The 23,077-nt window shown below is 37.0% G+C and overlaps 1 protein-coding gene across 1 annotated transcript in view; it reads left to right on the forward strand.

Annotated features, from left to right (window-relative positions):
- LOC129003977 (uncharacterized) overlaps nt 1–20,656 on the forward strand; it is a 36,754-nt gene extending 16,098 nt beyond the window's left edge. The window contains exons 2-25 of the mRNA XM_054432336.1: nt 886–1,127; nt 1,371–1,458; nt 2,491–2,602; nt 3,207–3,271; nt 4,023–4,131; nt 4,954–5,091; nt 5,799–5,990; nt 6,325–6,545; nt 7,016–7,237; nt 7,709–7,834; nt 8,529–8,765; nt 9,132–9,273; nt 9,985–10,106; nt 11,293–11,373; nt 12,238–12,441; nt 12,978–13,145; nt 13,346–13,519; nt 14,107–14,223; nt 14,729–14,846; nt 15,358–15,574; nt 16,224–16,405; nt 17,186–17,383; nt 18,709–18,827; nt 19,615–20,656. Of these exons, the coding sequence (XP_054288311.1) occupies nt 898–1,127; nt 1,371–1,458; nt 2,491–2,602; nt 3,207–3,271; nt 4,023–4,131; nt 4,954–5,091; nt 5,799–5,990; nt 6,325–6,545; nt 7,016–7,237; nt 7,709–7,834; nt 8,529–8,765; nt 9,132–9,273; nt 9,985–10,106; nt 11,293–11,373; nt 12,238–12,441; nt 12,978–13,145; nt 13,346–13,519; nt 14,107–14,223; nt 14,729–14,846; nt 15,358–15,574; nt 16,224–16,405; nt 17,186–17,383; nt 18,709–18,815 (3,570 nt within the window). The 5' untranslated portion in view covers nt 886–897 and the 3' untranslated portion in view covers nt 18,816–18,827; nt 19,615–20,656. The remainder of the gene's footprint in view (nt 1–885; nt 1,128–1,370; nt 1,459–2,490; nt 2,603–3,206; nt 3,272–4,022; nt 4,132–4,953; nt 5,092–5,798; nt 5,991–6,324; nt 6,546–7,015; nt 7,238–7,708; nt 7,835–8,528; nt 8,766–9,131; nt 9,274–9,984; nt 10,107–11,292; nt 11,374–12,237; nt 12,442–12,977; nt 13,146–13,345; nt 13,520–14,106; nt 14,224–14,728; nt 14,847–15,357; nt 15,575–16,223; nt 16,406–17,185; nt 17,384–18,708; nt 18,828–19,614) is intronic.
- Nucleotides 20,657–23,077: the final 2,421 nt, after the last annotated feature.

Below are 23,077 nucleotides of genomic sequence, written 5' to 3' on the forward strand. Positions count from 1 at the left end.
CCACCCGCACCCGCCATGGCACCCGAGTCCCGCCAGAAAGTTTGTCTAACTAGAATCTAGATATTAGGTTATGAATGTTGGTTGATTGCTAGAGTACATCTATTATTCTTTTAGAAAACCTCGGTATATATGTTATTTAAGTAACGGGAAAGACCCTTTCTCAACCATTACTAATGCAATTAAAGGTTTGTATTGTATTATTGGAAACATCATCTGCTTGAGATAGGCTTAAAGCTTTGTGTACTAACTAGGACTAGGCTATCCTAAAGAAATAGGCTAAAACACCTCCTCCTATGTTGTAATAAATACCTACTGCATTTTGGGGTACAGTTTCTTGCTAGATATGCATTCAAACAAACACTCTTGATATTTAGGCCCTAACTTATAGCCTTGTAAACTAGTTTTAAGATAGGGCCTAACTGGTTTTTGTAACCCGGGTAAAGGTCGATTCACACACATCAGTTACGGCGTCACAGTACAGGCACGTCACAGTTAACAAAAATATTCTTCAATGGATTTTCTATTGCGCTATCAACACTCATCCGTTGCAGTTCCGTCAGTGGCTCTGCCGGCGTCTATCAGTCAATTTCAAATTTCTTTCCAACGATATTTTTGGATTATTCGGACGCCTGACGGACTTGTTTGAGGTTAGAAAATAGTGTTTTTGTTGTTTAAATGATTGTGTTTATATTATGAGTACTGGTTGTAACAATTAACAAGATGGACAATGATAATTTGATAGAATATAGGTTTATAATTTAATAATGTTGTGTGTAAATTACTGTAAATTTTAGAGACGGAAGACTGACTGAAACCAACTGACGGGCAGTAAGTCTCACACGTATAATGCTTTTATCAATGGTACCGGTACTCTGATAATTTCAGGAAACCAAAGAGATGGGGTCTAGAATGAAGAGCAACGGTGTGGGTCGCCGGAAGGACGGAGACGTGTCGTTAAACATGGAGTGTGGAGACGAGGACTTGTCGGAAGCTCAGCTATCCGCCTACAACAAGGCGATGATACAGTACAGAGAGACAACCAATAGCATTGATAACCTGCTGCGCGCCGGCGTCATCGACATCACAGAGCGAGGACAGGACTACATCTCCATTGAGTTTAAGGAAGGGTGAGTCGAAATTATTCATAGAAAAATATCTGATAGGCAAACTTTTTGGAATAAAGTGTACCAATACATAAGGGATTAGGCCCTACTTGATCGTTTTATTGAGGTAGAACATAACTTGTGCACATATAACTGCAAATATGAATGCCTAACTACCAATTAAAGCAAACAAAAGGACCATAAGAAGAAAGGTTTATTCAATATGTTTATAATAAATTCAATTTGCAACCTGTAAATGTGTTTTAGTCTGAATGGCGTGAACGGCACCAAAGTGAAGCCCCCGGTGATGCCGACCAGTGGACCCAGACCAGCCGGCACCCCATTGCTGCTGTCGGTGAGTGGTTAGGTCAAAATTTCAAAAAATCAAGAAACTATAACTTAAAACATCCTATATAGATTTTTTTTTAAATATAGGAACCTCCAGAATATATATATATATATATATATATTCTGCTATACATAGGACTATAGATTTTTTAATATGAACCGGTTTTTTCTCAAAGAATCTGAATCAATTACCTGACAGATTTTCAAGATCCTTCTGTTTGAAGGAAAGATAATGTTTAGAAGATGGGAATGTTGATGTCATAATTTTAATTTTTGTATTCAGTTTCTAAGTTTACTTTCAACTTCAAAAAAGTCTTAAAATAGCTGATAATACCATTTTAAGTTTGTTTCAGTGTAATACGAATTGGTTTTGTTAATGCAGGGGTTTTGATTAAAAAAGAAAAAGAATATCTAGCCTAGTTAAATGAGCCTATATGAAGAAAGTTTTCTTTTCTTCCTAAATTTGAAATTCTTTGATAGATCAGCTGTTTAAAAAATAATTCTTTCTGCAAACTGTCACTGAAATGTTTACATTACAATTGATTATACTTTTAACTTATATAAGTTACTTAATTTAGTTTCATCCTACTGTAGAATATTATTTTCTTTTTTCAGAAAATGTGTCATTTTTAACTATAAACTTGTCTTAATTGTTTACTTCTGATAAAGTTTTGTCAAACATATTATCTGTGTGGTTATAAGTTTATGTACCGGTAATGCAAATTTGAAGCCATGTTAGGGAGATTTTTTTTGCAAACTATCGCTAAATTGTTTATTATTAGCAGTTTACATGTTGATAGTTTCTATATTTGAATGTCTCTATGTTCTAATACTAGGCTATATTGTTGGTTGACTTACTTATTTCCCGTTATATTCTCTGGAAGCATAGTGTGTCCTATAAAGTCACATGTACTGTCATCAATTATTGATCCACAACAATTGTAACACGTAGACACAAACTGTTAAATACAAATAGTTTAAAATGACTGTTCGAAATGATTGGACGTGCGGGTGTTGATAATCGGGTGGTGTTCCATAGAACGCTGGCGTACCCCAGCCGGGTGGAACGTACCAGCTGGTCATGGATCCACGAGGAACGATCTACTTCGGGTCCAATCCTAGCGTTACCCCCACCTCTTCACCAGGCTCAGGTATCAGCTATCGTCTTGTTATTGTATGCATGCTGTCCTTTCTGCTACGTTTGAATATTCCTTATTTGGTTCAGTCCATTACATTTCTGCAGTTTTGTTTAAACTTTGTATTATTTTAGTAACGCCACAGTGGTTATGCTTGGGAAGTTTAAATATATCTTATACAGAGAATAGGCATTTTTTATAGGCCAAGTGTTGGAGTTTGTTTAGATTCTTAGTACCGTACTTGAGAGTTTTGTATGATATACAGGAAATAGTTTCCTAGTCTTTCAGAATCAGCATTGATCTAATAAAAGATATTATTTTCTTCAATTTCATAATCTTGAGTAAGCTTTAAGGCAATCTTTATGCTACTCGATTTAATTGTATTAATGCATGACATTTTAAATAAAAACTTTTATTCATTAGGCCTATGTTTACATGGTTAATATTGCTTTCTTGGTTAATATTGCCTTTGTCTTCAGATGTATCTTTTACAATCCAGTCTTGTACATTGTGTGTTAGAAGAAAATGATTTTGTGGTCTGTTTGTAATTTTGTTACTTGAAGCTTTTTAAAATGCTAATTTGCTTGAATACCATTGAGTGGCTACTATTGTCTTACAGTACCCGTTGTGGCAGGAGTGATTCCTCCCAATGTTCCGGTGGCCGCAGCGATCTCTCCGCCTGCGGTGAGTTGAGTGATGAGATGATTATGGTGGTGAGGGTGTAGGAGAGGATAAGGCAATGTTATTGACTGGGTAATTAGGCCTTATTGCAAGACCGCAAAGTGTTTCGATGCCAGTTTTTCACCCCAATGACCTTGTTAAACCACAGTTGCCATTCTTTAATTGTAAACAAATTCTGACTCTCCTACAACACAACAATTCCTACAATTCTGTTATGGTAATTTTTGTCCCAAGGGGTATGCAGGAAGGGAATTCGTTTACCTTGGTGTCTGGGCGTTATCCTGCTTGTTCAACATCCAGTCGATCTAGTGACCGATTTGTATTGTAACATGTCTAGTCAAATTGGCCGTTTGAAATGTCTGTCTTGTTTGAAAATCCTGTGAACCGTGAAGTACGTTCAGTAATAAGATTTTTGACTGTAAAATACTGTATAGGCCTACTGATTGAAATCTATAATCTTTATGAAGTGTGTGGGAACAACAGATTATAGCCTATTGTTATTCAAGTTACTAAGAGAAACATTTAACAAAAGTTTGCACAAAGAATGTTCTGTGCTCAAAAATTTGTGTATAGTGTAAAGTTTTTGTTTTCCTCGTTCCAAAGTGAATCCCAAAAGTCCCAAGAATAAAAACCTAGGCCTTCGTGTCTTATGTTACATCCTTGAATTGGATGTTTGTTATTTTATGAATAATTTGTGAGTTTTATGGTAACTCCATGTGGCGAATCAATATTGATCTGGTGGATGTTTTTATAGGTAATGAGGCCAGTTGTTCCTGCCACCGCAGTGCGGGCAGCCACTCCCAGAACTACCAGACCAGCTGCCCCTCGGGCTACCACCCCTGCGCTTGTACCCCTCTCAAGTAGTAAGTTTCATCTTTCCCTATTGATAGAACTATTTACATGCCTTCCCCATGTTAAATTTGTCAATGTTATGAATCAAAACGGATGTGTGTGATTTAAACCACCAATAGAGTGAGCCACCAGGAAAGTTAGCTACTGACGGAATGAGCCACTGACAGAGTGAGTTACTGACAGAGTGAGCCACTGACAGAGTGAGTTACTGACAGAGTGAGCTACTGACAGAGTGAGCTACTGACGGAGTGAGCTACTGACGGACTGAGCCACTGACAGAGTGAGTTACTGACAGAGTGAGCTACTGACAGGGTGAGCTACTGACGGAGTGAGCTACTGACGGACTGAGCCACTGACAGAGTGAGTTACTGACAGAGTGAGCTACTGACAGAGTGAGCTACTGACAGAGTGAGCAACTGACGGAATGAGCCACTGACAGAGTGAGTTACTGACAGAGTGAGCTACTGACGGAGTGAGCTACTGACGGACTGAGCCACTGACAGATTTAGCTACTGACGGACTGAGCTATTGACAGAGTGAGCTGCTGGCAGAGTGAGCTGCTGACAGACTGAGCCACTGACAGAGTTAGCTACTGACGGACTGAGCTACTGACAGACTAAGCCACTGACTAACTGAGCCACCGACAGAATGAGTCACAGAAAGACTGAGCCACTGACTGACGTCGCCAACCAAATATGTAGACCATCTCTGAAACCAACAATAATTAGTAATAATTTATTACCAAAGTAATAATTAGCATCTCAGACTGTATGAGCATTTATACTTTTTCCTCTTACAAGTTGTGTTTCTGACCTCTGATGTTTGTTTTTCAGTGGTGAACAAGAACAATCCGAAGGGCACGTCAGCCGTGCGGATCAAACCCACGACTCAGACCAAAGCCAACGAGGCGACCAGTGTCGGAGGAATTGTGCAGAGCAAACCTTCAACTTCTGCAGCATCCGCTAGCAAGTGTAAGTCATTTCATTCAAGTGCGGGTCTTCTGTCTTAAGGACTCTGGTTTAAATTTTATCAATCGCCAATGGCTTTCTGGCTTTTATCTACGTGATAATGCTGAGAACCAAGGAGCTTGCTCTTTATGTTAAGAAGCTGTGAGTTTTTTCTTTTTTTATTCTTTTTTTTTCCAAGAGGATCAAGGCTTATAAGTAGACCATGGGATTGCATAGTAGTTGAAACAGCTTATTGTGCACCCTCATTAACAGGTCCTCAATCTCCGTCAAATCCCAGGTTCTTTGTGAACCATGAGACTTTCATGACAATGGTTTCCTGTTCTTCCATTTGATCACCAATAGATAGGCCAAGGGATCTTACACACAGACCTTGTTGGGCTGGGCACATAAATACGTTTGTCAACACTAGGCCTAAGTTTTGCAAGACCTATACAAAAGTTAATTAATATGTTTCAAAATCATATTTACTGCAGTTATCCTAGTTACTATCTTGATCTTTATTAGGCCTACTTAGCCTACTTTTGCATGCTCTAACATATAATTCATTAAAAGTAGGCTACACTTATTTGAAGTCAGTATGAGTACAGTCTAAACTTATTGTAGTGTAATGCTCTTTCATCCTGTTTCACCTTGATATAATCATCAAATCATTCAATTGTCAAGTGAAAATTTCTGTCCCACTGATTTCTTAATTAATCTATATTTTGTAGCTGGGTCAGCCATGGTGGTTGACTTGACGGACGAGGACAGTAGGAACGTCAACCCTGTAGCGGACAGCAAGGAGGTGCAGTTTAACAAGCTGAGTGGCAAAACATACCCCTCGCTGGTCGTAGTGGCTCGACCTAACCTCAGGGTCAAGGAGATCTCTCAGGTTACCACTACGAGTGAGCGCAACTCTTTAGGTAATTTCACAACCATTCCCTCGGTTAACTAGCAAAATACGATCTCAAATATTCTACCCAAACTGGCCGCAGGAAGTGCTGATATATGGACAGGATGGATGGAAACAATCAAATCGTTGTGAAAGTGTTTGGAATTAAATTTGTGTATCAGTGTTTGATATGAATATTAAATCTTTTCCAAAGTTTTGGTGGTTTTGACACATCACTACTATCTATTAGCCCCTGTAATCTATTTTACCATGTAAGCTAGCTAAACTCTACCTACTTTCCAAATGTCAATCATTTAGCTTTCCTTATATCACTTTTCACAAGTAATTCATGAGTTGGTCGGCAGATGCCAAGATGAAGGCTGTACTGATGGGAACGCCGACCAAGTTCACCGAGTGGCTGATTCAACAAGGTCTGGTGCGCAGTGAGCAGCATTGTTCCGTTCACGTCAACTCTGACATGACTCCCATCAAGCTCAAGCTCGGCATGTACTCCGATGTGTCCAAGTTCCCGTACAGCGGCGGCTACGTGTGGATCAGCGAGTGCTGCCCTACACGTTTTGTGTCGGTGAGTTTCAAGATTGTATTAGGGTGTTCAGTAATATGAAATCAGACAAGTCACTATTACGAGTGAATAAATAAGAGCATGCTAATTCTCATGACTCTCATGAGCTAGTTTAGTAGTTGAGGGCGCGACTTCGTTACCTGAGGTCCTCAGTTCAAATCCTGCGAAACATCCAGTACACATATTGTTGATTGTAGTTGACAATAAGTATTATATAAAATAAATGAATATTTATTATTTAATTTAACCTCATGCTACAGTATAAATGTATAAGGTATCTGGTCTACATTATCGACAGAATAGCTTTTATTGTTGGTTGACTTATAAATTAAAATTTGATGTTTAAAAGGATATAGTTTAAAGATAAATTTCTTTTAAATATAAAATGTTGGGTTAAAGTGACTCCAAATGGAACTCCCTACGGCTATGCGACATTCCTAGACAAAACCCTCAAACATCATTTCTGCCGTCAGGTGTTCAGCGGATCGATATTCGAAGGAGCCCCGCATGCGCCCACTGTCCTGGTGAAGCTACTGTACCATTGGGCTTGTCAAACCTCCGTCAACAATATTTCCCAGTGGGTGAAGGTCGACGGATTGTATGTTAAGAGCTTCTACACCAACATTCGCTCTGTGTGTACGGCAGCCGTGCATGACAAGTTCGAGAAACTCGGCGGACCGAAGAAAAGAGTGGAGGTAAGTGCAGTTGGGTTGTGAGGATGTAAGTGGTTGATTGAAAGCGTTTTGAATTTTAAATAGACATGTTAAAACGTAAAATTAAGATAAATGAATAGTTCAAGCAAGGAATACTTAATTATATTAACAAATAGGTTAATATTATAAATTCTTTCAGTAAATATCAACTTTTTTGATTTTTATGGAAAAATAGCATAACATTGTTTTGAACGCTCAGTATTTAATTTGTTTGAACCTGGTACTTTTGACTGAAGAGGGACATAGCGTCAAGGAAATAGTAAAACAGTAGTACAGACAGGTTATAAGTTGACATGTGTTCATTCTTGATACCACCGGTACTAGGACATTGCTGACATTGGTTTTAGTATCAAGAATCGATCTTCAACATTTTATTCCACCAAACAATTTTTTTTTAATAAAGAAAACTAGAGTTGTGAAACTTATTTTACTTCTTGACGTGATGTTTGACAGTTGGGTGTGATTAGTCTCGGAACCACCTCTCAAGATGGCAACATGAGGCAAGTGAAGGTTGAAGTGTTGGGAGTGTACGATCCAGAGTCTAAACTGATTCGTCTCAGAGCCGTGGAGCCTTTACAGGTTAGTTATTAGACTGTAGAGCCGCTATATGTGCTATAGTTCAGATTTAGTCTGATTTTTAAGATTGTTTCAAAGTCAATGTCAAATAATATTTATCCACGAGGAACATATAAATTCATATAGTCACTGAGCTAGATATTATTTCTTGAGGTAACACCAGTATTGATTTTGAGAGGGTTTATGTGAGTAGCCTGATCAATTCATGAGTCCCACTCTTCAGGCTGGCCACCTGTGTAAAACATTTTCCCTCACTCCCACAAAAATAGTATAGATTTTGACTACCGTATTTAAAATGTGGCGCTGGCTAGTAAGGTTGGTAGTAGTTTACTACGTAGTTTAGAGCAGAGTGAAAAATTGTTGATTAAAAGTTGTCTTAACGAAATACATGCAATTTAAAAAAAATTACTCATAGCCAGAGAGTATTAATGGACTAAACCCAAATCTAACTATAAAAAAGTTCCAAGCCATCACCTGTACACTAAAAAATTTCTGCCAACTTCCTAACTTACAGCCAGTGTGCATTAATTCACCACTTCCAAACCTAACCTAAAAAAATTCCCAAACCATTTTCAGTACACTATAAAATGTCCGGCACCAGCATAAAATCTCTCGAGAAATTCTACCTCCAGATATTTGTGAAGTCCATGATAGTTTCTAAAGGAGTTTGAGAAGGTAATCAATTGTTTATTCGCAGGACGGAGAACGTAATTACAAGCGGAGGTTCGTCAAGATCCTAGAGCCGCTGGAGGAGTGGGTACACAAGGAGTCCATCATTCTAACGGACTACACAGTGGACAAAGGCACTCTGCACCACATGGGCTATCAGAGTGTGTACCAGGTGTCCATGGCTGATCAACAAGGCACCAGTCCCAAGTATAGCAACACACAAGTGATGGACTACTTGCGCCGCATCGTCCCACGCATGTTCCAGGTCGGTAGGAAACAAAGTGATAAACTCAGTGCAGGCGTACATGAATAGGAAAGAGTTCACTCTGGCACAAGAAACACTATCAAAAGTTACTAAGTTAGAATATATTCAGTTGCTTTGAAATATTCTAATGTATGGTTTTTATATTTCTTGTGCGAGAGTGTTCTATCGAGAGTGTTGTTCGAGAGTTTCTTGTTCTATTGTTACATCAACCTCAATACTATTCAAGTGTAGGGTTTTTGGATATATTTTGTTATTTTAGTTTTATTTGTTTATTCATGGCTTAAAAGTTCATGAAGTAAAATCCACCGAGATTTACTGAAGAATCGCCTCAGTGGTAGGCTGACTATTTTTTTTTTATCATTCCAGAACACACTGTCGTTGCTGTCTCGTCAGATCATCCAACAATTCCTGGACGAGTTAGTGTGGCGAGAGAGATGGGGGACGATCGCAGCTCGGGCCTTTGAGATGATAGTGTCTCACCTCGCAGAACAAACTAAGCTGGATACAGGTAAGGTTTGAAACTGAAACCAGCTGGGTCAAGTGACCTAGGACAGGTGATCATTTTTTAAATAAAAACATTCATTTTAATTTCTTACATGTGTGTTATACATTCCTACTTAAATAAACATTACAAATGGTTTCTTAGATTGTGATTAATTTTCACAATTATCACAATATGCTCACAAGTGCAGCTGCTTTTGCGGTGTACAATCAAGAAATCGTTGAGAGAGCAAGATAGCTAAAAGTGTTGACCACGGTTGTGAGAGACGATCTCTTGATGGCCGTGACTGCAAGACCTGCTCTCAAGTGCTGCCATGGTATTGTTGTGATTGCAAGATATGCTCATGAGTATTGCCGCGATCACGAGGGACGGATCACAATTTCCCCGAGACTGTAAGATAACAATTAAAACAAAAACAAATCTAACAGTTGATGTATCTTCAATATTTTAAATAATGTAATTAGATACATCCCTTTAATTAAGGTTCCTACCCTTAGGAAGAAGGTTCTTAGAGGAGAGGTCTTAGGAAGAGGGGTCTTAGGAGAGGGTTTATCAAAAATTTAACATCAAGACTGTTCATTCAAGTATGTGGTTGATAGGTGTGCGTCTTATGGTTTTCTCAAAAACTTGTGATCCTTATTAGATTTATTTCAGCAAATATATTTCTATAAATAATATATTTTTAAGAGCTTTCTAACCTTACATGACATATTCCAGGCGATACGCTGATGACAAGGCTGAATAAAATAGCCGCAAACCCGTTCAAAAACTGGGCGTACAAAAACTGGCAATCCAACTGTGTTGCCGCACCCCAAATACCGACCAGACTGGTCGTCTCGGTAAGCATTAGTTGTTTGATTGATGTATTTCAATCTTCTGTTTCAATACTTTTTTTCAATACAATTGTTGTACATTTCATTGTTATAGTTTTGAAGTTTTCCAAAATTAAATAGCACTGTTATGTCCAAACTGTTAGATCCTGGGTTACTTTTCTTTTCTTGTAACATTACTAAACATTATGTCATACTTTTTACTTACACATTGTTTTTTTAATGTGTTAAGTCATATTTTGACCTATATAACACAATTTAAATAGTGATGTCATGTTACTCAAGTCTATTTACTGTATAACATAAACGAGTTGTTCAAGTGTAATAAAGAAACAAACAACACAAGGGACTAGGATTGTTTGTGAGGATAACAGGCTTACCTTAATGGGAAAGAGCCCAAACTAGCACAAGAGACACAAAACTTTACACTATACACAAAACATTAGAATATTTCACTTACGGCACTCAACCACAGAAAACGTACTACTATAACCCAGAATGCCAACCGCATGGTAAAAAGCATTAAGCGGTTTGAGAGAGCTTTGCCTGTCAATCCGTAGGCAGCGCCACCAGCGTTGCTATGCTATTGCATGGCAACGCAGGTGGCGCTGCCTACGGATTGACAGGCAAAGCTCTCTCAAACCGCTTAATGCTTTTTACCATGCGGTTGGCATTCTGGGTTATAGTAGTACGTAGCCATGCAATAGCATAGCAACGCTGGTGGCGCTGCCTACGGATTGACAGGCAAAGCTCTCTCAAACCGCTTAATGCTTTTTACCATGCGGTTGGCATTCTGGGTTATAGTAGTACATTTTCTGTGACTCAACTAAGGTAGATAAGAGAGAGTTATATCCAAAAGAGAAGAGAGAGACCAATATATTTTGGACCTGAAGACAACTTTCTCTTCCTTAGTTGAAAATGCTGTCAGTTAAATATTCAAATGTTTTGTGTAAAGTTTCGTGTCTCTATGGTTTAGACTCTTTCCCATTCAGGTAAGCCTGATGTCCTCAGAAAAAAATCTTCCACGAATATGTTCTGTAAAATTTTTCAATTCTATGCTATAAAACAGACTGATTGGTTATTAAATTAGAACTGGTTGTTGATTTTCCTGTTTTATAATTGAGTACAATTTGACTTAAATAAACCAAAATTACATAAAAAATACATGAATGACCTTGATTTGATTATGTTTCAGAATGAGGCATTGGGAAGCCAGACTGTCTCAGCTGGCAGCAATCTTCCTTCCATCGACAACCTTCCTCCTAGTTTGAGAAATGTAAGTTTTTTCCCAATATCCACTTTAACAAATTGTTTGAAATCATGAAAATATTAAATTTTCAATGTTAAATCTTAGTGCAAATCTTTATTAAATCATGTAAAGATCACATAATTGGACAACATTTTGAGCAGTTTACTGTTTCAATGTTAGTAGGCCTATTTCCCTTTTTGCAGTCTGAAATTGTGTAGTTCTGTAATTATTGTTCTTCTTGGAATAAAAATGCTCCGGACTAAGCTATTGCTGTAGACCATGGTGAGATCTAGACCTGGGACTGCTAGATTTTACTGTTTTGATACCCCAGAGGATCCCTTGAGGCCAAAAATACTAAACATTCAGATTCATATTTTACTAAAAAACACCCTTTATTACATTCCTTGTAGCAGCAAACCTAAGTACTCACTATACTTAATGTTAAAATGGGGAATAAATTTCACACGGTTAAGGGGGTATTTCAGTAAAAATACGACCAGGCAAAAGAAAATTAGCTTAATATGCAGGTATGCTGCGGCGGGTTATTTTTATTGTGATGTGGTTGCTGAAGCGAAATGCAGAGGTCTGATAAGAGTAAATGAATTTATGGTACCGTATATTTAATGTTAGGAAATTCTGGTTTGAAGAATGAGTAAGGTTAACTCCTTGATTTTTAAAGAGGTGGTGAAAAGATTAAATAGCCAAATAAATAAGTGTTGATGACCAATGAAGAAGAAGCACAGGATTGAAAGACATGAAGGAAGTTATTGGATGAATCCAAATGCCTTCTTTGATAAGTGCCTGTTCAAGTAAGTATTTTCCTCTTACATTTAGTAAATTATTCTTCATCAATTTTAAATGCATAAAATTAATGTTTGTTTATGTTAACAGACTGATAGCCCTAATCCAGTGTCGCAGGCAAACAAACGCGGTCGAGGTAAAGGGAAGACAAGTTCCGAGCCGGAACCTAAGAAACACTTTTTGAGTGTGCCCAGCAGCAATAACTTACGACCTCTAGACTCGTACTACTACGGCACCAAGCCTGGGGCAGCTCAGATATTGGCCAGTCAGAAACATTTCGACCTCAACATGAAGGTGAGTCTGTGATACAACCGATTACCTAAAAATTACATTTGGTTGAGGCTAGAAATGGTCAATCACAGACGCAAACAATAGTTATACATACATCTATCTATGATGAGTTTGATTTCTCCGCACCTATTGGATCTATTTCACTATATCGTTCATAATTTTCTTGCATTTTTATCTTTCGATTTATATTTATATCCACAACAATGGTGCGATTTCTGTTTTCATACATAAACTCAGTTTCAAGTACAGAATATTTATAAATAAGCTTTGTAATTTTTACACCTTGTTACCTCTACCACATAAAATCTACAGCTAAAATATGATTCATCAAATAAAATAGGCAGTCTTAAGTTGTAAAGTAGTTTTGTTTGTTTGCATTACAATATGGTAAAACATTCCTGGTGGCACGCGATTAGTTAGCTTTCATTGTTTAGTGAGATTTTGTTCACCATAGTTAATCATCCAATCTGATATCGTTGTGATTTCTACCTTTAGGCGTTCATGAAGAATCGTTTGTAATAATGTGGTATGTGTTGCAGTGTGGAATGTGCAACGTGATGGTGAAGGACAATCTCCACATGATGCGTCACTTGGTGGGGCACGCCTTCAACGAGGGCTCGTACACGTTCTCCGACAACTCGCCACAGTGTCGCTACTGCCTCAAGGATTTCATCTCCGATTTCGCTCTGCAGACTCATGTGGAAGAGGTGGGTCTCTGATGTAGTTAAAATTTTGTTCCATTACTCCAGATCCAGATTATGATCCATTAAATAAATTTTTTTCTATTGTTTTTTTTCACTAAACAAATTGCCGAACGATGAAATGGTACTACAATTATTCTAAACGGCTTGTTCAAAAAAGTCTTTGTGTTGAAGAATATTGTTTAAAAGTTTAATTGTTGTTTCAGTCGCACGAGAAAGGCTCTTTGCTGTGTCAGATCTGTCGAGAAGCCAACCGTGATCGCACCACGCTGATCCTCCACATGCATAAGAACCACTGTGAGCAGGAGCTGCCTTACCGCTGCGGCATCTGCGACTACCGAGCGTCTCAACACAATCTGGTGGTCGATCACTTCCATCAGGTATGTACTTTCCCGGTTGTTAGATCGATCACGGATGAAGAGGACTTGGTCCTATAACAGCCTCAGTCCGGTGGAGTTTCGGCTACCTGGACTGAAATAATACAACATTTTTTATCCTTGATGAAATTTAGTAAAAACCCAACTAACCGAAACAAAGGTGGCGATGCAGTGTCAGAAAACGTATTGTTTTATCTAAACAATGATAGGAATTCAAATGTTGGGTCTATTCAAAGAGATATATTACAGTTGTTTGTGTTATTTTTAACGTTGCCATCTTAAAATCCACAGTTGTACACTCAAAATCTTATTTCATAAAATAGTTGGGGGTTGTTTTCTGAACTTTATCTATATTACGGTATGAAATCCTAGTTGTCGTCTGCTCCATTACATTCTTTTGGCCAAGCCGGACCACTCACAGTGGGCATTTCCTATTGCCTTCCTCATTTTCTAATTTATTTGAATTTTAGTGATGGTTTAAGTTTAACAAGTTGTGGTTAAAAGGATTTTTATTGCATACATATGTTTTATTACTGTATAACTAATTGAATATCAGTAGTTTATAACAACAACAATGTTGGTTGCTGCAGTTTCACAAGAACACAGACAAACTACAATGTCCGTTCTGCCTGAAGATTGTTAACCTGCAAACTGTTGACGGCCGAAGGATCACGCAGAATCAGTATTTCTTCATAAACCACATCCAGGTAAGTGCTGTCATAGGCTGTTGGATACAGGGTTTGCATTCCGTCCATATAAACCAGCTTTAACTAATTTCTTTCTTCAAAAACATGGTTATGTGAGCTACGGAGATTTTGCAAACATTCTATTTTCTAATTTTGTCAGTTTTGTCATTTTCAATTGACGTTAGATAAAAGATGCTCTATTCAACAGTAAGTTGACCATTTAGTTTGTCTTTGTTAAAAATTAAGTGTAACAGAAAATAGTCAACAGCTTGCTCTGTCAATTCAAATAATTTATTTCTTCTTATATTGGCAACAACCTCAACATTGGAATATGATTTTTACTTCTCCCCAAAATCAAAAGGTTAACTTATAGGTCATTAATTAACTTATAGGAACACCTTTTATAAAATATTCTTCTTGAAATCTTCACTTTTAGGCTTGCTTTTTGTCCTATCTACTTGTATTGTGTAAAGTTTTTTGGTGTAAGATGTGCGTTCTGGTTTAATTATCTTTTTCTCTCTTCTAGAAACATCAACGGAAGACACTGGCTCGCAAGTGTCAAAAATGTGTGCTCTGGTTTGTACATAAGGATCTCATAAAGGAGCATTACAAGAAGGACCATACGAGCTGCAAGGAATTGCCAGGTACTGAACATTTTACTCTTCTCAATGGTGTTGAAAAACTTAATGAGTTATAGTTTAAATTCCTGAAACTGACCCCCAAGTTATAAAATTAACTTGTAAAATTCATATTTATCAAAATGGAGCCATTTTCCCTAACTCTTTGAGTCTTTGTCTGCTCGGGACAAAGCCCTCCAGAGTACGAAATGTTGTGTGTTGTGATTGACTTGAAAACTTTAATTTTTTGTCACGTATTATTTCCCCTTCCAGCGTTATTTCACTTGTTTGGGTACTAAGACGTTACAAAAATAATATGAATCTCAGTAAACAACCAAGCATTTACTATTAATTATTAGTACGACACGGTCAGCGTTATTTCACTAGCTCATTCTAACGGTTTAGAAAACGTTACAAAAATAATAGGGTATTCTCAGTAACATGTTACCAAGGTAATAGGTGAATCTTCAGTAATAGTGTTATTTATCGTATTACGCTATATAATACCCACCTCTACGTTACACCGTGTGTTTGACAGGCGTAGTGAGAGAGCCAGTGAACGGACTGGACGTGGTGATGATGCCGACGCCCCTTAACAGCCAGCCGCAGTTCAAGAGTCAGGGAAACAAGAACAAACCCACCTTCTCTACCACTTTCACTATCAACAGCTTCCAGAGGCTGGGCATCAGTGGAGTCAAAGAGGACGCAATCTGCTGCGAGTGTGAGGGCGAAATGCTGCAGGACGACCATTATCCGTGAGTAGACGCATATTTAGCACAAACTAGAAATATTATTCCCAACAGAGTCCCGCTAAATTGAATGTCTGGGTACCCGAACTACCTATTAGCAAATCTAATTTTATAATAATAGTTGTTTATTTACCTTTACTTCTGTTTCATTTGCCTCATGGTCAAGTAGTTAACAAGTCCAGATCGAGAAATATCTTGTCGTAGTCAGTCACTTGGACGTCGTCATACTCACAGAAACACGTACATTGTTACAACAAATTAAAACAAATTGTTCTCGTAGATGGAACACTATGATGAAGTCAAAGCAACTGACTACGACAAGATATTTCTCGACTTGCTAACTACGTGACCGTGACGCAACTAGCGTCGAAACGATAGTTGTAGATATTACAACTATCTTTGAAATTGAACTGGGACGAAAGTAAAGGTAAACAAACCACTATTTTTATTTATTTGTCTCACCAGTTCAGAGGCAAGCCTTAACAATGAGTAAAGCAAATCTAGAATATACTTTTCAGTTGGATTTATCTTTGTGGGTCTTCATATCTTGCGTGTGTCCATTCATCCTCTTTTTGAGGTTCTGTGTTGAGCTACATTGTTCTTGGTGAGTGAGGTTTTGATTTATGATATCAGTCAGCATGTTGTATTGTTACAGGGGTTTCTTGTCTTGCCTGAAGTGTAGATTCTCTACTTGCTGCAGCAAAGCCATGAATGAACATTTCGTCGTCTATCACCAGTCAGAGGCCAAGCCACAGTACAATGTTGGTAAAGCCATTATTTTGACAAAACCACTGTACTGCGTTTGCGGCTTCTCCAGTCAGAGCGGAAACAATATGGGTGATTATAACATTTTTGAGAAATTATATGAGTTGGAATGTAGGAATTAAGATTTTTCTTGAAATAATGATTTTTGTACCTAAACAGGATTTGAATAAGAACCTAACATACTTTTCTAAGGCACTCTTTTTCCATTGTCTTCTCCTTCTAGTTGAGTTTTCAGTAGTTCTTAACCAAAAAGTAAACTACGTAAGATTATATTGTTGTGTTTTATATCTGTGTCTCAGACTATTTATAAATCAAACGTGGCTAAAGCTAATTGTTTTAATTATTTTTTATGATGCTTGTTGTATTATCTGTTAGGGATTTAAATAAGCTTTTGAATGGTAAAAAAATCCAAACCCATTGAGGTCCAACGTAGCCTAAGTCCTCAGAAACAAAACCTGTCCGTCTCAGATTAGCTTAATAAAGCTAATCTGACAACCTGAAGATTTTACATTGCTTGACTTAAAAAGTCAAAAAGTAACTGTTTCGATCTTGAGAAACATCGTCTTTTTGATGGTTCTAAAATGGGCTCAGCTGTTCTTGATCATTGGGAATTTAATCAATGAGTCTGCCTAAAGAAACAGCTTATCTTAATCAGTAACAAAGCTGTCCAAGTCAACTTACACTCATTTACATGCATATTTGATTTAAAATACATCCAGTTTCATCCCTATCTAATATAGTGATTCATTGAAGATTCTTAACCACTAAACTAAAACACCCGTTCTGAGTCTTCATTTGAGTAGAGTTTTACTGCTGTGTTTATCAACTAATTGAAACAACTGTGTACGTCAGCTCGTCACTTGGCGCTGTGCAAGCGCAAGTCAGCCTATCCAACCCCAGAGCGAGCGGCGCAGTGTACACTGCAAGGCCAGTCCGCCAGCTTCCCTCCGCTAGTGACACTCGACGAGGAAGAGGCGGAGGACCACGAGGAGAAGTGGATGCGCGCCTTCGCACCTCCTCGCGCAGACTCTGCGGACAGCGACAAACCAAGTGAGTCCGGCCGCATCCACTTACAGTAGCTTACGGCTTTGACTACCGATAGAACTATATGTGCACATGTTAAGGTTATCACCAGTGTTGGAATAAAAAATGGACATAGTTGAATTAGGCTACCCAATTGAACAGTGCTGATGTATTATTTATCTAAAATACGTCAACTTTTTTAGTTAAACTAATAGGAAAACTTATTGTATGCATTTTTTATGTTAACTCGACTATCTCAGCAAAGAAATTTAAGGGAGAAAATAGACGCACTCTGTGAACGGCTAGTTCAACTATGTACTTTTTGACGAATAATAGGCCATTTCTGATTCATATGATGGGACATCTTCAGGATCCAAAAGTCAATGCTATGAATATTCATACTTGTAACAATTTTGTGGAGGTGGATAGTTTTTAAGAGATAAGGAAATTTACCAGTGAAGATCAAGTTTCCCAATTTTAGGGTTCCGGAACAAAAATTAATCTCAAGTGGAACAATATGTAGGATAAAAAGATGATATAAGATCCCACTTCCCCAAAACCTTGTGGAAAACATGGTTTTACATATTCTAGTGGAAAATATCCCAGGCAATTTCTTAAAAATAGGCTACAACGATTTGGGATTGAGGTTAAAAAATGGCGTAGTTTTATTACCATTGTACAATTGCTTATCTACTGATTTTGATCAAATCGTCATATTACAAACTGTATTTTGAAGAGATAGAGAGTGTTCAGCTAGCTTATCTGAGAAAAAATAGTCTAAGGGTTAATAGAATTTAAAAATAAAAGAAGACAAAAAATTACACTGATATTTTGTCATAATATAGGACTTCTTCAGTGAGCAACAATGATGATATTTTGATATTTTTATTATCCTTTTATGCTAAAGTGTTTTTGGTGTGTGAATAGTTATTTCAAATAATATTTTCAATGCTACAAACCTACAGACTATAATTTCATGTGGTATTTTGTTTTGAATGTGAATGTACACAGAGAAGTCAAATACAGAGGATACATTCAACAGTACACTTAGGTGATGTCTAGCACTAGTCGCTGGTGTCTAGAGTAAATTCTATTCGTTGTCCCCTCCCACTCTCCTTTCCCCTCACCATCACATGCTACAGTACTCTCACTGTAGGAAGACAACTGCTGTACAAAAATCCCCATTGTCGTTCGGGATCTTCATTGCTCGGTACAAGAGCATTTCTGCCTCACCATATCGGAGCTAAAAGCGCACGGTTGTCCCATATGCTTGTATCCTCTGTATCTTACTTCTCTTTGATGCTTAATACAATTTATAACAATATGATTAATCAAACCTTGTAATTGTGCAGTAGTGACTCCGTCAACAAGCGGAGACCCTCCTTCAATGCTCAACCTGTTGGGTTTGGTCAGGAAAACTTCATCCGACGAGGAAATTATGGAAATTGACGACAAATAGATTAGCACCAAGGTAAATAACAGTAGTTGATTTAGTGATGGATTAGGTGAGTTTTAAATGATGTATGAAACACTGTGATTCTGATTCTTGGTTCTTGATTCTTACTGCAATAGTGGACGCGACATAAGAGAAGCTTAAAATAAGTCATCTTTTCAGTTTTACTTTGCTAAAAGAGTTACATCAGCTCAATCTGTTGGTTGCTCACTTCAACTAAGCCCATTTTGATTTTAAAACTTGTGACAACTTTAACTTGCGGATGGAATATTTAGTTCTATCAATAATGCAGGGTTTTACCACAAAGAATAATAATTGGTTTTATTCCAAAAGCTCCACTTTGAAACCTTGGATGCCCAGGTAGCTAACCTCCTTGCCTAAGCCTACACATTAGCCTGGTCATGATATAACATGAAATTCCAGCCCATTTGGTTTAGTAATTTGTATACATTGAGCTGGGAAAAACACACAGACTTGCAAACAGTGGTGGTTCTGGGACCTTGTCAATGGGGGGGGGGGGCTACCAGGGGGTTAGGGGGTGTAGAACCCCATTGTTCTAAAAAAAAAATTGTTCCTTAAGCCGGTGACTTACAAAAGCCATTTTTAACATCTGGAACAAAAACATTTTTAGGGTGAAATGTATGTTTAAATTGATTTTCTAGGGTCCAATGGTAGGGGGTTTTAGCCCTTATAGCCCCCCTCCCCCTGGAACCAACCGCTACTGCGTGCAAACATACAGAAACCATCTCCTCTTTTTTTAAACTTCTGTACAGAGCCACAATCAACTCTTAAAACTTTGTTTCAGGTTTAAAGAAGAGAAATGCCGTCTTCAAGAAAACTATTTCAATACTGTAATTAAGTGATATTTTGTGTATTTTTTACTGTCATGTACTTTTAGTATTATAATTTTTTGCACAGTATAGTAAATATGAAATATAAATAAAAGCTTTAGCTTGTATGTGATGTGGTGTAAGTGTTAGTGGGGCGAAGTGAAAACAACAACAATCCTTATACAGAAGTGAATAAATAAAGTATTTGTGTTCATGAACCACCTGTTATATAATATTAAGTGTAAATATGTCAATAAAAAAGATGCTCTAAAATGTTTTTCAATTTATAGTTGTTTTTAGCTTTTGCAATTCAACTAAGTCAACAAATGACTGTATACAAATCTGATAAAAACTAACATAACCTTTATTTTATTTCATCCAAAGGGTTTCACTCATCAACATTCTTTTGATTTAAAACCACTTCTTCAGATGCTTTATGTTACTTTATTCCCTAATTTCTAGACAACAATGTGTACAGTCTAGTTTTGTATTGAAATGTGTAAGAATATCGTCAAGTATCTAACTTAACAAAAAACATTTGCATATCTATTTGTATAAACGCAACTAGTATACTACAGTGTTGTATATAACAAGTTAGTAAGTAAAACTGTATTTTATGACGTTTCATTTTTATAAAACTCCACCATATAGTCCTTTAGTCAACTTATAAGAGAAGCACTTCATATATCGGCATTGACTATATACATAGTCAATGATATCGGTCAGTGTTATTATTGGTAGTTAATTACACCTATAATAATTTTGCTTTTGTATATTGTCTGATAAAACTTAGTATGTGACTTCTTTGATTGTTTATCTCTTCATGTTTCAAATTAACGAAATTATTTTTGTGATTGGTTTTCTACTTATGAAAGAGACAAAAAATAGCTTGACTGTTAAGTTTACATACGTCACCTGGAATAATTTTGCTTTTGTATATTGCCTCATGGGAAATTAGGGTTATTGTATGTGACTTTGTTATCTCTTGCTGTTTGAATAAATGCAATTGTTTTTGTAGTTGATTTTATTCATTGATTCAAACCTCATGAAAGAAGAGTGAAGAATCCAACAGACGCTTATTGTAACCACACATGAAACAGGTCATAAAAGGCTTAATTTCGTATTTAGCAATAAGATGCAATTAGTATGACTGCTTGTTGCAATATCAGAAATTAATGATTCATTTAAAGGCCTTCAAAAAAGCATGTATCGCTGGTTTTAAATGGTTGTAGCTTATTGTTGCATTCTTGTTAACTTTTCAAAATTTCCATGTTTAATATACACTAACACAATCGTAATAGTCTAAATGATTGAATCACTTACTAAACAGCTGCTTGTTTGCATCAGCTAAATTTAAAACAAGTTTGAACTCATTTTGAGAGGTTATCTTTACATGAAAAGTTCTGTTGTTTTATAGCTTTGTTTGCTTAAATAAATGGTGTGATATTCCAACAAATTTAGTTTATCACAGGGCCAAAAAGTGTCTTTTCAACCTTTGCCCATTTTTTAACTCGGCTTCGCCTCGATCGAAAAACTTGAACTCATATCGAAAAGAGTCACTTTACGCCCTAGTGATGAAATATTATTAAAATCCTCACCTCAGAACTTTTAAAGCCTGCAGCCCTAGGTCAGTCCTATCGAAGCAGGAATAGCTACATACAAATCCTCAGAGCTGTTGCTGTTACTGTTTAATTTATCATGTGCAGTTAAATACATATGCATTATTTAGCTTAAAAACTGCAACAACAAGAGAAGAAAGTGTAAAATGTAAAAAGTATAAGTAAATAAAAAGTTATAACAGGTTACGTACCTTGACGTCCACAATTCCTTAGTCGGTATCCGTTGACTATAGTTTCGACTACTACGTAGTCATTATCGAAACTATAGTCAACAGATACCGACTAAGGAATTGTGGACGTCAAGGTACGTAACCTTTTATAATTGATTACCAATCTTGGAAGGCTTCAACATGAATAAATAAATAGTAAAAAATTAAAACCTACAGTGTGGTTATCAAAGTATTAAAACTGAACATTTCAGACCTTTTATTCATTAATCATTAACCTTGTTTAGTACTGTATTAGTATTGATAAGCCGGGGTTTCCGAGTGAGTTTCAATTCGCTCCGCTTCTAGGTAAACAGTACAATTAAATTAAGACGAAGAGGAGAGCAGACCCCGCACTTTGCGCCTAGGAAAATCCAGCTTTACTTGAGAAATTCTTCACCTAGTTACCTGTAGGAAAAGATATAATGCACATGCCTGTACAAATGGGCTTGTGGCAGGATTACTTTATTGTAAGCTGATAGAGTATCAGTAAAAGTGAAAGCTATCAGGGTTTTTTCTATAGAAATTGTTTTGCCCTTTGCCTTAGGCAACTAACCAAGGGAGATAAAACAATATTACAAATTCTTCATCTATGCTAAGGTCTAGACTGTCTTTATTAGTTTGTCTGATTAGTAATTTTATCATAAGATAAATAAACAGCATCTGACACATAATTTCTCCCATTAGCTTGTTAAAACCAGGTTAAAACACCTTATTAATGGCCAAAAGTAGTGGGGATGTTTTATGGGTCAAGAAATAAGAAGAAACTTATTTTTTAAATCAAGAAATAAGAAAAAACTTTTGATCCTCAATTTTACAGCATTGGGGGTTGCAACCATTTGAAATATAGTTAAAATAAGGAACATAATATAATACATTTAAATACAAATCTTTGTGAAAATGTGATTGTCCATTTTTCTAAGAAAGTTCTCCTTTAAAAATCTTAATTTAAAAAATTGAAAAAAAAATACTTGGGATGCCATGGGATTTTACCCACATGCCAAATTTCGTCAAAAATGGATCACAGGTGTAGCTCTGCTGGTGTGCTCTAGCTCTGCATACATGGGCGTCCTCTAGCTTTTACATAGGGGCCACACTGAAAAAAACTTTGTTAGTGTTTTTTTTAGTGTGGCCTTGGCTGGGGGCATGGAATAAATGTATTGAAAGGGGGTCCACCCCCAGAAAATCTTCACAATTTAGGTCGGTTTTACACATTTTTGTACCTAAATTTGCTTTGTCAACTTAACGTGTTTACAGCAAAATCTAAAAATGTGAATATCGTAGGGGCTTAAAGGGAGGGCTCAAATAAGCAAGCCCCCTCCCCTAGTATCTTGATGGACGCCCATGTGTACACATATCAGTTTGCAAACCAATTTTTGGGGTTCAGAGTATAAAATATTTTATAAATATGTTGAGAGAATAAAATACTTGTAAGATTTAAAACGAAAAAACGTGGGGTGCATGCTAATTTACAATTAACTTCACCTGTTTTAAATTTGACAAAATTTTAGTATTTACAGCTGACTTAAATTAATTGATATAGGCCTATTTACATTCTTTGAAAATGTAAACATGGAAAATTTGGAAGCCCATGGGGCGTAGCCCAAGGGAAA

This window comes from Macrosteles quadrilineatus, unplaced genomic scaffold (genome assembly GCF_028750875.1).
Source record: "Macrosteles quadrilineatus isolate MER2022 unplaced genomic scaffold, UCM_ALF_1.0 Scaffold_9__3_contigs__length_116548681, whole genome shotgun sequence".
Lineage (NCBI taxonomy): Eukaryota > Metazoa > Arthropoda > Insecta > Hemiptera > Cicadellidae > Macrosteles > Macrosteles quadrilineatus.